Genomic DNA, 15,733 nt, shown 5'->3' with positions numbered 1-15,733 from the left:
CATTGTGTGCACTCTTTTTTTTAAATAGCTTTTTATTGACAGAACATATGCATGGGTAATTTTTCAACATTGTCCCTTGCAATCACTTCCATTCCAATATTTCCCTTCCCTCCCTACACCCCTAGATGGCAGGCAGTCTCATACATGTTAAACATGTTAAAGTTTATCTTTAATACAATATATGTGTACACATCTGTACAGTTCTCTTGTACATCAGAAAAATCGGACTCAGAAAAGTAAAAATAACCTGGGAAGAAAAACAAAAATGCAAATAGTTCACATTCATTTCCCAGTGTTCTTTCTCTGAGTGTAGCTGGTTATGTCCATTATTAATCAATTGGAACTGAATTGGATCTTCTCATTGTCAAAGATATCCCCTTCCATCAGAATACATCCTCGTATATTATTGTTGTTGAAGTGTATAATGATCTCCTGGTTCTTCTCATTTCACTTAGCATCAGTTCATGTAAGTCTCTCCAAGCCTCTCTGTATTCATCCTGCTGGTCATTTCTTACAGAACAATAATATTCTGTAACATTCATATACGACATTTTACCCAGCCTTTCTCCAATTGATGGGCATCCATTCAATTTCCAGTTTCTAGCCTCTATATAAAGGGCTGTCACAAACATTTTGATATGAAGTCCTTTTAAATATTTTTTCACATTTTTCATGTTGTGCAAAAAAAGTCACATCAAAGAAAAAAACACAAGAAAGAAACAAACAAAACAAACACATGATGAAAATACTATACTTTGATCCACATTTTGTCTCCACAGTTCTTTATTTGGATGTGGATGGCATTTTCCATCCCAAGTCAATTGGAATTACCTTGAATCATCACATTGTTGAGAAGAGCCAAAGTCCATCACAGTTGATCATCACATAATCTTGTGGTTACTGTATGTAACATTATCTTGGTTCTGATCATTTAATTCATCATCAGTTCATATAGGTCTTTTTTGAAATCATTTTATCATTTCTTATAGAATAATAATATTTTATTTCATTTGTATACTATAACTTATTCAGCCATTTCCCAAGTAATGGGCATCAACTTATTTATTAGTTGCTTGCTACTACAAAAAGAGCTGCTACAAACATTTTGGCACATGTGGGTACTTTTTTGTTTATGATCTCTTTGGGTTTCAGACCAGGTAGTGACAGTGCTGGATTAAAGGGTATACACAGTTTGAGAGTTCTTTGGGGATCGTATCAATTTGCTCTCCAGAATGGTTGGATCATTTTGAAGTTATACCAACAGTGCATGAGTGTCCCAGTTTTCCCACATCGCTTCCAACATTTATCATTATTTTTTCCTGTCATTTTAGCCAATCTGAGAGGTATAAAGTGGCAACTCAGAGTTGTCTTAATCTGTATTTCTCTAATCAATAATGATTTAGAACATTGTTTTCATGTGAGTACAAATGGCTTTGATTTTTTTACCTGAAAATTGTCTATGTTCTTTGATCATTTATCAATTGTTCTGCCCCTTTCATCAGTAATCAGAGTATCACTAAACAAAATTTTCTCTTTTGGAATTCCTCCAAGGAATTTTTAAATCAACATATGTAAGCTGAAATTTGTTGGAAGGAAAGAATATTTAGCATAACATTTTCTTTACCAAAAATATTTTTTTTTAAGTTGTACTGATTTTTTGTTTCTTTTAATACTTTCATTCTATTATAGAAATTTTATCTATTTATATCTAGTGATATCTCTAGCCATCTATTTCTCTGTGTACCATTTCATCCCACTCCAGATTTGAACCCATTCTTAGAGAGCAATAAAAATGAAAACAATTGATACAGTAACCATAAATAAAATTAAATGTAACATACTTCCTTTACTTTCGAGAGAAGGGATATATGTTTCATTTTTATTCTTCAGAATCAATATTGGTTTTTAAAATTATTCATAGATTGGCTTCCTTTTAGTTTTTTTTTTTCATTTACATTTAGTGGTGTGCTGGAGCCAACTTATACCAACTGACTAGAGCAAATTTTCTAAAATGTCAATGTAATGATTTATATTTCATAAATCAATACATGCTATATATAAGTGATTAATTTATTGTTTTGTTGCTAGTCAAGAATTAATAAAGTGATGGAGAAAATGTTAATAACAGATTAAACTTTAAAAAATGCTATATGTATATTTAGGTCGGGCATCACAAGGAGTGTTGGTTATCAAACATTTACCATCATATGCTAGCTTATATTGTAAAGAAATCCCACTAATAGAACTCCTACTTCTGGGTTCCTGTTAAATTATGATCATTAACCATAGTAATTTGGATGGAAGTTAGACAAGGAAATTTGATTCCTTTGTCCTAGTCATTTCATTTCCTGAATTTGATGGCAAATGAGTGATTATGTAATCAATGCATATATGCAACATCAAAAGAAAAAACAAGGGGGTAAGCATATTTATTTAGGAATTTATATAAGATTTATTAAGAGATATCCTTTTTGTTAACTTAAAGAACAATATAAATTCTACCTCTTTGTAATTTTTTTAATTAAATATGTGAATGCATGTATAAATTCTCTAAAAAACAGTATCAGTTCATTTGCATTCCCCAGAAGGAAGAAGGCACTAGAAAGTACAAAAATTATAAGAAGCAAACATATCCTTTTAAAACATAAAAGGGGGGGCATAGCTTCTATAACAGATTATAAAAGAAATTTCAATAGTCACATTAAGAGGCCATACAACATATTGAATTGGCTATATCTTTATTCTATATATATGTAAAACTTTTCTGGTTCTGTTTATTTTTCTCTAATGTCTAGTTATAGACTTTTTTCTCATATATTTTAAAATTTCTCATATATATATAATTTCTTATTATATTTATATTTTTCCATTTCTTCAGATGTTTTAATTATCAACAAAGGATAAGATAGCAGAATCTTATATTCTTTTTAACATTCAATTTTGTGACTAGTAGAGAATGGTTTCCTCTTGTTTCTGAAAGTCTGCCCCTTTCTTTTTCATTAAATATGCTCTCAATATGTAAAATTCTCATCTCCCAAAAGATTTTGTATTGATGAGAATATATATAAATCAGCGGTCATTAATCATTTGTTGTATTTTTTCCCCTAATATTAGGACCTGTGACTTTTTTCCTTTTTCATAGTTATACGAAAACTGATCTTCCTGGGCTCTGATATTCATATCACTTACACTGACAGCACTGACTTCTCTATCTCTGTCTGTCTCTCTCATCTATCTATCTATTTAATGTATACATATATACACACACAAGGCTGTTTTCTTATCTTTAGCTTATCTTCTGCCATATCTTATATAGCACATCAGAGACTATTACATAAAAGTCTAAATGTGGTGGCTCTCCTGCCTTAATAATGAAAATATTTTGTTGATAGTTTTCAATCTTTTATTGTTCATTTCTTGCAAGAAAAACTATGAATCAAGGAGTATGTGGCTTGAAAAGAATCAACTGAACTTGATGAATAGAATCTCTTTGAGGACCTGAAAGTGAAGATTTTCAGTGTGGTGGTATAGACAAGTCCTTCTGTAAAGTTTGAATTCTCCTGGTTTACCTTACTTACAGGAACCCTTCAGCCTTAGTTTAATGCTTTGGCAATCATAACACATTTTACTTTTGGAGCACTCTAGGAATTGATAACAAGTACTTCTTTATCGGGAGATAAAATGTGTCTCTAAAACTTCCATATATTTTCCTTAGTTTTTTTTTTTATATATCCATATATATCTATCTATCTATATAGTCCTCCTATTTAAAAACCAGATATCATTTTTCCTTTACTTTGCTTTATTCATATCAATATGATACAAGCTAGGTTGGTTGGCAAATTGCACTGTTGGCTCAATTTCATTCCCAATTAATTACATCTTCCAGACTTCATTTTCTTCATCCTTGAAATGAGGGATTGGGAAGAGATTTTCTGATATCCTTTACTAATATTATATCCCATTTTAGATTTTCTTTATTAGTTCTAATCTGAATTATTATGTATTATTGTTCAACTGGTTAGGAATCCCCCTAATTGAATTATTATATTGTCCAAATATTTCCTTTTTCATCATAAAGATAACAAGAGACTCTGCTAAATCTATCATTGAAGTCAGGTATAATATGTTGATGGAATTATCCTCACCAGTCCTAATTAACTTAATAAAGGAAATGAGGCATGACCTATCATTAATGAGCTCATGGAACTAATTACTGATCAAGTCTTCATTTTCTAATTGTTTGAAATTCATTCCTTTAATCACTTTTTCTAGAATTTTGCCAGGATTCAAAGTCCTACTCATTGCCTACACCCCATTACTGGAAATCATTAGAGAGAAATCAATTTTTCCATGTAAAATATTAAAAAGGTAGTACTACCAAGAATTTGTGTCACAATCCTCATAGACCCAAGTAAGATGGATATATGAGGTACTAAATACTAGTATGTTCATTTTTCATGAGGCTTGAATGTTTGTAGAATCACATACATGTGAGTGATACCACTGGCTTTCATAAGGAATTGGTGGGATTGCTACCAGTCTGATCTGGTTACCTATAGAATCATTATTTTCATTATTATGGTGACTAAAACAGATTGACCAATGAAAACTAAATTGATTATTAGAATTTAACAATAGTTGTCTAATAAAGAGAATTGAATTTCATAATAATTCCACTGAGCTATCACATAAAAAATTTAGGCAAATATAATACCTCCTTTTTTGATAAGTACTTTAGATGGTCTGAATACTTCCTATGCTTATATAAAATGCAGAGCATAAATAGCATTAATTAAAGTTAAAAATCCTTTCAAAAAAAGAAATATTTGATTTTTGTCAAGCAAGATGGAACTGCATCATTCCATGCATGGGTGCTTTTGTTTACAATCTTCCAAAGAGCTGTTGCTTAGCAACTGCATTGAAGAAGCTCCTAGTGCTCTAAATCAGAGTCTGTATTCATACAATTTAAGTTCTCAAAAAGCTAGATTCTATGAAGAGAGATTTTGATATTCAGCATTTTGAATACATTGGCACTAATTCTTATTCACCACACATCCATAAAAATACATTTGAAAGAATGTATCTGTAAATATTCTATTTCTTTTAAATAGTTATCTAAGTTAGTCTATACTGTTTAATCAGTATTTGTTCATATTTTTTCCAAGCCTATTGTTTTAGAACATATGTGACAATAATGTACTATGTAGTCATTTCTATAACCTAAAACAACTTGGTAGCAAGAAAATCATGATTTATTTAAAATAGCTATTATTTGGTTGGAAAGCATTTATAAATATTACCCAAAAATCATATTGTCTTCTTTTATTGCTAGAATATCATTTTGCATAGTTTGTTGGGTGCAGGAGTTGAAACCCATAATATTAAAATGATTTCATTTCTTTTTTATCTAATAAGGATTCTAAACCAAGAACAGGGTATGGTTGGTTAGCTTTGTGCCACACAAGATCTTTTAATTTTGTAGTTTGTGTATCTCAAAAGTGTTGTCTATGTAATAGTTCATCTAAATTGAGATATTATACAAAATTATTTTATCTCATAATGATCATTTTTTATGTCTGCGTGTCCTTTATATTTTACTATGTAGACATAGCAGATTTCTCCAACCATGCCACTCTAATCAAAGGATCATTTGTTACAGAGCTGGAAGGGGCATCAGAAAATATCTAGTTCAATTTCTTATTTTATTGATGAAGCAACTGAGTATCTGGTTAAGTAACTTGACTAATGTCACACACATTATAAGCAGGAAAATTAGGAAGAAAAATTAAATTTATATTTGTTATTTATTATGATTAATCTATTTCCTCAATATGCTAAATAATGAATAAATGTAAATGTGGGAAAAGGGATCTGGCTATGTAAAAAGTAGCCACTGAAAAAATTAAAGCTCTTTTAATGATAATGATGCCGAGTTAATAATAGTAACATTTATAGATAGCATTTTCAGTTTTGCAAAAAAAAAGACTTTGCAAATTTTGTCTCATTTTATCTTCACAATAACCCTATGAGGAAGCATCATTTGACATCCTCATATTATTACCATTCATATGAGAAACTGTGGGAAGCAGATTATGTGATTTACCTAAACTCTCACAACTAGTAAATGTCTGGGGATAGGCTTTGAACTTAGGTTTTCCTGACTCTATGTCCACTGTTCTAGATCTTCTGCATCACCTCATATCTACAACTTCCTTTGAAAGACAGGTCCAGAAGAGATGGGTCTCCTTTTTGATGTTGATGACATTCAAGAAGTAACGTCTCCTCAAAACCATTGATAGAAAATTGTAATCATGGTGCTCCAAAGTGAACCTTATTTATAGCTTAGGTTCTAATAGCTTAAAGTGACACTAAGACTTTTTGGATACCCTTGTATATGATTTGTACCTCTAATCAGACTTTTACAATACACATACACACATACACACACGTACATTTACACACACACTTACCCTCCTTACAGAATGAGTTGTTTTCATTTGGAAATCTAGTATGTTGTAGAATTTCATTCATATTAAGTTGGACTTGATGACTTCTGAGGTTCCTTCCCTCTCAGAGATTCTGTGATTCAGAGGGATCACATTTCTATCTGTTCTACTTGAGAAGGCATAGTTGGCTTAAAAGTTGGAGACTACTTTTTCTTGGGAATTAGAAAGAGGGATCTTTTGTAATTACAGTTAGGCCTTCCATATCATGACATTCCCCATCACAATTTCAATATATCATGTCAGCATAGGAAATTAAACTGGAATTTTTGGGGAGTTTTTTGGAAGCTGCAGATAACAAACAAAGGTCAGCAGACAACACCAAAAAATTTTAGAAATTCAAAAATGTATAAAATATATTTATACTATTGAATAATACCAACCAAAATTTTATATTAAGGTACAGCAAACACTCCATAAAAGAAAAAAAAAAGATCAGACTTCTTTTCTGGTACAAAGGGGGGGTCCAGAAAATTTTACATGGATTGTGGGGGCACTATAACTCTCTACAATATAGAACAGATAATTGTATGTATGTGTACACACAGATACACACACAGACACGCACACATCTATCTATCTATCTATCTATCTATCTATCTATGTATATGAGGTATGACTATAAGGACCTGATAAAAAGCCTAATCATGCAATCAAATTGGTTACTTTGTAGCTATACTTTAATGCATGCAATGTTGAATTGATAAGAAAGAACTCTGGATTTGGATGAGTCATATATTTCTATTTATTTGTTTTGGGGATTAGGCAGTCCCTATCACTATCAATTCTATTTTAGCTCTTTTATCTTTATCTCTCCATAATCTATAGCTTTATAAATATAAATATCTATCTATCTATCTGTTTTCTATTATACATTTCCCAAGATTTAAAATTCATGTGACTACTTTTAGAATGAAAGGAACATGGACAAATAATGAAATATCTCTGAAAATGTTCTTGAGAGAAGATGGTTTGTAGAGGGCTATATGAAATCAAAAACAAACAAACAAACAAACAAACAAAAAACACGAAACAACCAACAACTTAGTTTCATAAGCTACTTCTGATATATATTAGCTTTGTGGCCTTGAGCAAGTCATTGAATCTTTCAGTGATTTAGATAATTTCCTAAGGTCATAAGTTGTTTGAATTGTTCATAAAATTTCCTGCACAGTGGTGATACTAACAATCTTCTAACTCTGCCTCTTTGATCTCTCTCTCTCAATTTATGTTAATCTTTATTTGTTATTTATTTATGTTGTTATTTGTTTATTTGAAAAGTGAAGTCTTGTTTTAGTGTTTTTCCCAGAGAGAGAGGGGTAAAGTAAGATCTCTTCTTAGGAAGTAGGGAGAAGGTTTAATGGCAAAGTCAACTTCCCCTGTGTCTATTTGACATGGGGCATCCAAATGTAACTTTTTCAGATAATTGGAAATTACCATATAATCTAAAAATATTTCTTTTGTTTTGAGGGGGGAAAATAATTTGCCTTAGGTGTAATGAAAAGTGCACTGGCTTTTTAAATTACATTTTAATCCTGGTTTTGCTCCTCACTAGTTTCATGACATTAGGCTAGTCAGTTAAACTTTTTGAGCTTCAGTTTCCTCTTCTATAAAACAGGAATAATATTGTACTACCTACCTTCCCGAGTCTGTGAGGATCAAATGAAATGATGGATTTTGAGAGAATTAAATGAAATGATAGTGCCTTGAAAACTATAAAGTGTGATGTGAATATATCACTTAAAGGTCAAAGCTGTTTATGTATCTAATGAAATTTCAAAGGCTTTTAAGATGTTTCAAAATGTTTATGCCATGATGTCATGGTTTTGTGAAACCAGTTTCAGTCTGCTATTTTTTCTTTATCAGTTAGATTGAGTATAATTTGTTTAAACAAAAAATGTTAAATATAGGTTAGAAATATGAATAAATGAAAAGAGTAAAGAATTTAATTTTAAATTTAAGATTTTAAAATGATAGATGTGAACTAATTCACCTGCATTGTTTTGAACAGATCATGTTGTTTGCGAAGAGGAGTTCAAGTATGCCATGTTAGCTTTAAACTGCATATGCCCAGCAACTTCTACCCTTATTACACTATTGGTCCATACTTCCAGAGGACAGTAAGTATATATATACACATATTTTTTCCAATAATAATAGGATCTTTGAATAAATATGAGTATGACTATAATTTAGATATTTCATGAAACAAAGATTTTTCAAATGGAATTTAGACTGGTATTGCATAAAATAATATTACTGAAACCCAGGAGTAAAATAAATTCAATTACTGACTCATTTGCAAATCTAAATTATTTTATCCATTTTTAAGATTCTGGCTTTTATCAGCAATTTATATATGACCTAACAGTAAAATCTTTAATCAACTCCCAAATTCATTTCTGAGCTGGAAGTGATTATAGGTTGCAAAGTGATTATAGATCAAAATGATACCTTTTATCAAAGTAATGAAGTTATTTAACTGGGCAAAAGAAAAAAAAAACATACTTTTCTGAGAAGAAAGACAACTTAAATTGGCACCTTTATGTTAGGTTCTTTTGACATGGCATAAAATTCAGAACTTGTTTTTGACTTTCATTTTGTGAAATATGTTGTAAATAGAGAAATTTCATACTCCTTACTCACTAGGTTAGGCAAAAATCTAAATTGCCAAATAAAATACATTTATTGGTAAAATTTGCTTTAATTTTTCATTTCACATATTTATGAACTCTACAGTTAAACACATTTGATAATTTAATTCTGACATAGTCACATCTGTAATTTACACACACACACAGAGAGAGAGAGAGAGAGAGAGAGAGAGAGAGAGAGAGAGAGAGAGAGACAGAGACATTTCTATTTTCTGGATTCCCTGACTTCCTTCTAGTCCCAGTTAAAATCATACCTTCTGAAAAAAAGTTTTTACTGAATCCCTTCAATGCTAGTGCATCCTTCAACTGAGTATCCAACATTAATGTTTTATCTTGTGTGTAATAGTTGTTTGCACATTATCTCGGTAAACTCCTTGAGAAGTAGGAGTTGTTTTTCCCCCAAGGGGGAAAAGGCTCTTCTCTTTCTATTCCTAAATAGTTAATTTGGTGCTTAGTACATAATATAGGCACTTAATAAATTCTTAAATTTTTGTTGATTTGACTTAACAAAGCTCTATTCAGGTAAGAGTAAAGCATATGGTCCTTGGAATCAGATGCAGCCATGCTGGCATGGAAAGACAGAAGAGAAATAAGTACAATTAAAGGTCTATTGTGTGCCAATCACTTAACAAATTTATAAAAATTATGTCATTTGGCTCTCCCAACAATGCTGAGAGGTAGGTGCTCTTATAACTCCCATTTATAAATGAGAAAACCAAGGTAGACAGGTTCCTACATCTAAAATGAGTCTGAAGTCAGATTTAAATTTGACTCTTTCTAATAACCTCTCTACTCTATTCACAATACCATCTAGCTACCTCTAAAACATGGTACTTCAAATTTAAAAGATCTGGGCATGAAGAATGAGTAGGTTTGTAATGGGCTGAGGCTTGAGTTGATGCACTCAGGTCCCAAGCACGGCTAAATAGTAATTGGACTATACTCTATTAATATACATGCTTGGATAAAGAATGGTCCCGCCCACTCTCTGTGCAAGTCCTGATGTGTTGTATAGGAAATGATGATTTTGGTAGGTGGAGGCAGAGAGACAGGAAAAGAGGCTGGGAGAAATTGAGCCTGGGTTCTATTCTTGTAACTGCTGGTCTTGTGGCTGCTGGTCTAGCTAGCTTCTTGACTAGCTGCACACATTGTTATTGTCCATTCTCTTGCACCTCTGATCTTTCTTCACTGAGAATAAAGATTGACGATTTTCCCCTAACCTGAATTCCTGACTCCGGCTGATTTTAAAATACACAGTCATCACAGAAGTTGAACTTGATGGCCTGCCTCATGGATTTCTTCCTAACCTAAATGTATAATCTTACTGTTTATGCTACATAATCAAAAAATTTTAGAATTGCATAGGATCTTTAGTATCATCCAGTCTAAAATTTTGATTATTTAATTCAGGGAAAGTGACTCAGACAGACTGTGACTTAACAATTGCTAGGTAATGGTAGAATTAGGGTTTTAACTTAGTCTGTTACTTTGAGTTTATTGTTCTTGCTTATATAATATGGTACATTTGTAGAATCTAAGAGAGTGACTTGGTAATGTCTAGAACTGACAAAGGATTTCAGGAGCTATTCGAGTAAAATCACAGACCACCGAAGTGTACTTTCCATAGTGAGCTATGACATATTTGTTTTTTTTTCCCTTGATAAAACATTATTGAGGCACCCAAAAAAACTCCTTCAATTTTGTTTAATGCTATTATGACTACAGATATGAGGTATGAAACAATATTAATTGTAACTGTTAGGTAGAAATTAGATTCTCTTCAATAGGTAAAAGATACTGCTCCCTTTTGTATTATACATCAAGAAGGAAAACATATTTTGATTTGAATGATTTTACTTTGCAGGTAATTTTCCAGAATCACACTGATTTCATATGATGAATAATACCTAAAAATACAACACATAGATAATTGTATATAGATAACACATTTGAAGTTGACCTTGATTCATAAATGTATGTTTTATTTATTTGCATAAAGCAGGATAAATTCTTTGAATATTTGTATGTTTAAAAATATAAAGGCAAAAACTATCAGTATTTTTCCAAATAATTCAATTAAAATGCCTTTTTTTTTTTAATTCTTAGCATTCTTCAAAGCTCACTTCAGGTGTCACTTCTTATACAAAACCTTCTATGATTACTTTTGTTTATTCTTAGTATGTTTTCTTATCTTAAATTGTTGTTATTAATTGTTTTCAGGTTGTTAAACCTTAACCCTTAACCTAATGGAATGTAAGTTTCTTAAGGAAAAAAACTAATTTTTGTTGTGTTTTGGAATCTTCCAAGAGATAATTCTGTCCTTTCCACATAGAAGATGCTTAGTAAAGACTGGTTGAATAAATGAATAAATGATACATCTGGCAATTTTCCACTCCCAAAGTTAGTTTTTCAACAATATTTATTTGTTTTTCAACACTATTTCTTAACGAAATAATCCAAATTTTGGATTTGTAGAATTTAATCTCAACAATGACATTGTAGTAATAATGTTGAATGTTTAATGCTTATTATCAAGATAATTTTTTTTAAAATTTAAGAATTTTACTCTGCATACTTCCAAAATAAATTTTACCTAACAGAAGTAAACATTGTAAAACTAGACAATTCAAATATGAATATGCATATATATTCATAGATTTAGCATTGTGCATTACAAATGACTTTTATTTATTATTATTATTATTATTATTATTTTTGCTGAGGCAATAGTGGCTAAGTGACTTGCCCAGAGTCACAAACTAGGAAGTGTTAAATGTCTTGAGGCCAGATTTGAACTCAAGTCTTCCTGTCTCAGTGCTGGTGCTCTATCCACTGTGCCACCTAGCTGCCCCAACAAATGATTTTTATACATAATATGATATTTTCCATTTTCCATCAGAGAAGCTCTGTGGTTGTTGGAAAAATCTTATTTGCATAAATCTTCCACCCTGATTTTGGTGTGCTTTTTAAAAAGCAATTTATAATGGAGAAAGTCAGCTTGGTATCTCCACATTTCCAAACTCATCATAAAGAACTACTTGGTTCAGAATAGTTTAAATGTAAACAAATTAACACATTCTTTTGCTTTATAACAACTTTACCTCTTACAATATCAGTGACCTTACTTTTATAATGTATCTCTGTGTGTACACACACATTATTAAAAGTTAAACTTGTGCATATGTGCACATTATTAAACATGTTCACTTGTTTCTCCCAACATTCACACCCATTTTATTAAAATAGCACATTTACAGTATCCAGATTATCTCAATAAAATATGTACCTAAAAAGTATTATTAAAATATTTTTTAAAAAATTTAGGTGGAACAGTAGAAGTGGTCATATTTTTGTGTAAAAGTCATTGAAAATGTTTGTTGCAGACAAATGATATGTAATATGTTTAACAGTAATTGAAAGTTAAATTGCATACTCCCACATATGCATGCAAGTACACAATGCACATATATAACACATGTGAGCATAGTATAGATATATACAAATATAAATCCTTATAGATACATATTGGTATACATATATCTATACATATAAATAAATGCATATATGGGAGCATCAAGTATGACACGTTTAATTAATTTTAGGTATAGTGCACTCTCATTTGTCTTTCAAATAAAGAGTTTTTAGGAATTATTTTGTTTTGTTTTTTACCCCCAAAACAGTACCACTTCTTTTGTGCTTTCAGATTTTTCCTCTTAAATATTTAAATAAAATCAAATAAAAAGGTATAAGCAAATAGTTTTATGATTTTTTTCTTGGAGATCGACATAATTTAGGCAGCAAAAATGTGTTAATTTAATAAGAAAAATGAATTGTTACTGTACTATGAGAAAAGGGGACTAGACCAACAAATGCATTATGCATATTATATTAAACCACTAATTGAATGTAAAATTAAAGATAATTTTCAGTGATTTAAACACATGCACATACTCATTCTCTCTCTCCTTTGTTCTTTCTCTTTTTCTCTTTCTCTTTCTCTTTTTATCTTCTCTCTCTCTCTCACACACACACACACACACACACACACACACAAACAAAAAACAAGTAGAGCAATGCTATCTTGATTTCAGCTTAGTTAAAATTTTGTTTAAATTAAAAGATTCTAGTCATGATATTTTTTATTTCACAATTGTTTTCGGAGGAATTGCCCCTAAAAACTAAATGATGAGCATATTTATGTTATACTTAAAATGTATTGTATTTTTTGAAAATTATGGAAAATATGCAATATTCATATGAAAGTGTAATTCTCACTTGTTAGAAGAACAAATAATAGTTGAAAATTAAATCAATGTGCATTCAGTCTTTATGTACATAACAAGAAAAACTTTATTTTTTTTTATTTTATTTAATAGCCTTTTATTTACAGGATATATACATGGGTAACTTTACAGCATTAACAATTGCCAAATCTACAAGAAAAACTTTAAAGGAAAAATCAGGAATTGCATTTTTATTAAAACCTCACTGATTCTATTTAAATATTGATTTGTGTGAATAAAGAAAATATGTATGTTTAGTTTCCCTCAATTTAAATAATATCATTAATTATGACTGTCACCAATTTTAGGGATGTTGTAATTGTACTTACTTTCACATAGGTTATTTTATGTGATCTTTAAAGTTCCAGCTAATTTTAAGGTTTTTTGTTTGTTTGTTTGTTTGTTTTTGATTCTGATATTGTGTGACTTAATAGATAGCAGAACACAATAGTAGATAAAAGTTTATCCTTGAACCAATAAGGGGAATTCTGTCCTTGATTTATTTTCACTGTTTGATGGGGTAAAAGTGATTGGAGACCTTGTGAGGAAAGTGACCATTTTCATATAGCATACATGGTAGAAGGTGAGAGAAAAACTAGTTATGGTCTGAAATACACACACACACACACACACACACACACACACACACACACACACATTCCAGGAGAACAGATTTCAAAGGATTAGGAGAAAGCTAAATATGATGTCATGGACTAAAATTTTAAAAGAAAAGTTAAGCCAAAAGGGATAGGAAACTTAAGAATGAAATTCTAAAGTCAATTTAAATGTAGTGGAAGAGAGAATAGAATTCACCTACACAGAACAATTCAAATGAACAAAGCGGTGGTATTGAAAGAACTAGTATATGTCATTGCCAAATTATTTCTATTGATATTTAAGTTTATGAGAAATGGGAAAAGTAGTTAGGAAAGGACTGGAAAAAGCCAAATATCTTGATTTTTTTTTAAAAGAAGAGAATATAGAAGGCTGTGAGCATTACTTTGATTCTAAGTAAATTTCTGGAATGGGTTATCAAAGACATGATTAATAAGTATCAAGAAAATAAAGCCATGTTTATAAAAATGGCATAGTTTCATTAAGGACAAGTTGTGTTAAACTAAACTCTTTTTTTGGTCAAGGTTTTAGATCAAGGGAATGCTGTATATGTACTTACATATATGTATATGTATGTACATATATGTATATGTAAGTGTATATATATATATTAGTAAGGCATTTGATAAAAGTTTATCATGGTGTTCTTGGGGAAAGAATAGAAAGGTGTGGACTAGATAATAATATAATTACATATACTTGGAACTCTTGGAAAAGATAGCCAAGGCACTAGATGACTGAGTCAATATCCACAAAGATCTTGGCAAACTGGGATTGGACTGAATAACAGTGAAATGAAATTTAATAGGAGGAAAAGTAAAGTCATATACTTGAGATGAATAGTCAATTTCACAATCTGTTTGGGAAAAAAATATTTTTAAGTGAACTTCAAACTTCAGTATGATACAATAATATTATGTGTCAACCAAAATGCTAGTGTGATCTTGGGTTGGCTGTGTTAAGAGAAGAATGCCTTTCAAGAAAAAAACACTTGATAATCCCATGGCATTATTGTCTGCAGTGTAGTGGATTTTAGATAATACATTTTAAGCAGGGGATCCAGAAGTTGGAGATCATCCAGGGAGTGTAAACTAAATTAGTGAAAGGCCTTGAGTCTATTTCATATGTTAATCAGTTGAAGAAATAGGTGATATTTAGCCTTTAGAAGAAATGAATCAGGAGGGACACAATAGTTTGTCAATGGTCTGCTGGAGTCAGCCCTAAATGGCTTGCTCATTATTAAATTGTTATTCAATTTCCATTTAAAAATTCAAAAATCAGAAACCAGCCATCTAAAAACCAGAGAATAATTTATTTCTTTGGTGATTATAGATTTACAAAAGTATTAGTAATGAAGATTAAAATTTAGTGTGAGCATATACTTTTTTTGGGGGAGGGGGAGAAATTACTTATTAAATATTTACCAGTCCAACCATTTTTTTTTTTTTTTTTGCTCCGTAAACATTGCTTGAGCTCAGTAAGAAAGCAATAGAAGACTCAGAGAATAAAGTCAAGAGCATACTAAGGGCCTGATGAACATAGGCTAAAACTAATAATGATAGCAACTATCATTTATTCTTTGATTTAAGGTTTCCAAAGTAATTTGCCTCTATTATCTCATGTGAGGCTTTCAACATTTCTGACAGTGTTCATATATTTAAGAACTGTCAAGTGA

At 30.7% G+C, this 15,733-nt stretch overlaps 1 protein-coding gene across 2 annotated transcripts in view; it reads left to right on the top strand.

The window, feature by feature from the left end:
- KCNT2 (potassium sodium-activated channel subfamily T member 2) overlaps positions 1 to 15,733 on the top strand; it is a 542,167-nt gene that overhangs the window by 368,643 nt on the left and 157,791 nt on the right. For both annotated transcript variants that reach the window (XM_031937081.1, XM_031937080.1), the window contains exon 14: positions 8,518 to 8,626. In XM_031937081.1, coding sequence (XP_031792941.1) covers positions 8,518 to 8,626 — 109 coding nt within the window. The remainder of the gene's footprint in view (positions 1 to 8,517; positions 8,627 to 15,733) is intronic.

The sequence above is a fragment of the Sarcophilus harrisii genome, chromosome 4, assembly GCF_902635505.1.
Source record: "Sarcophilus harrisii chromosome 4, mSarHar1.11, whole genome shotgun sequence".
Taxonomy (NCBI): Eukaryota; Metazoa; Chordata; class Mammalia; order Dasyuromorphia; family Dasyuridae; genus Sarcophilus; species Sarcophilus harrisii.
The sequence above is the reverse complement of the archived record's forward strand: the minus strand, read 5'-3'. Positions and strand labels throughout refer to the sequence as shown.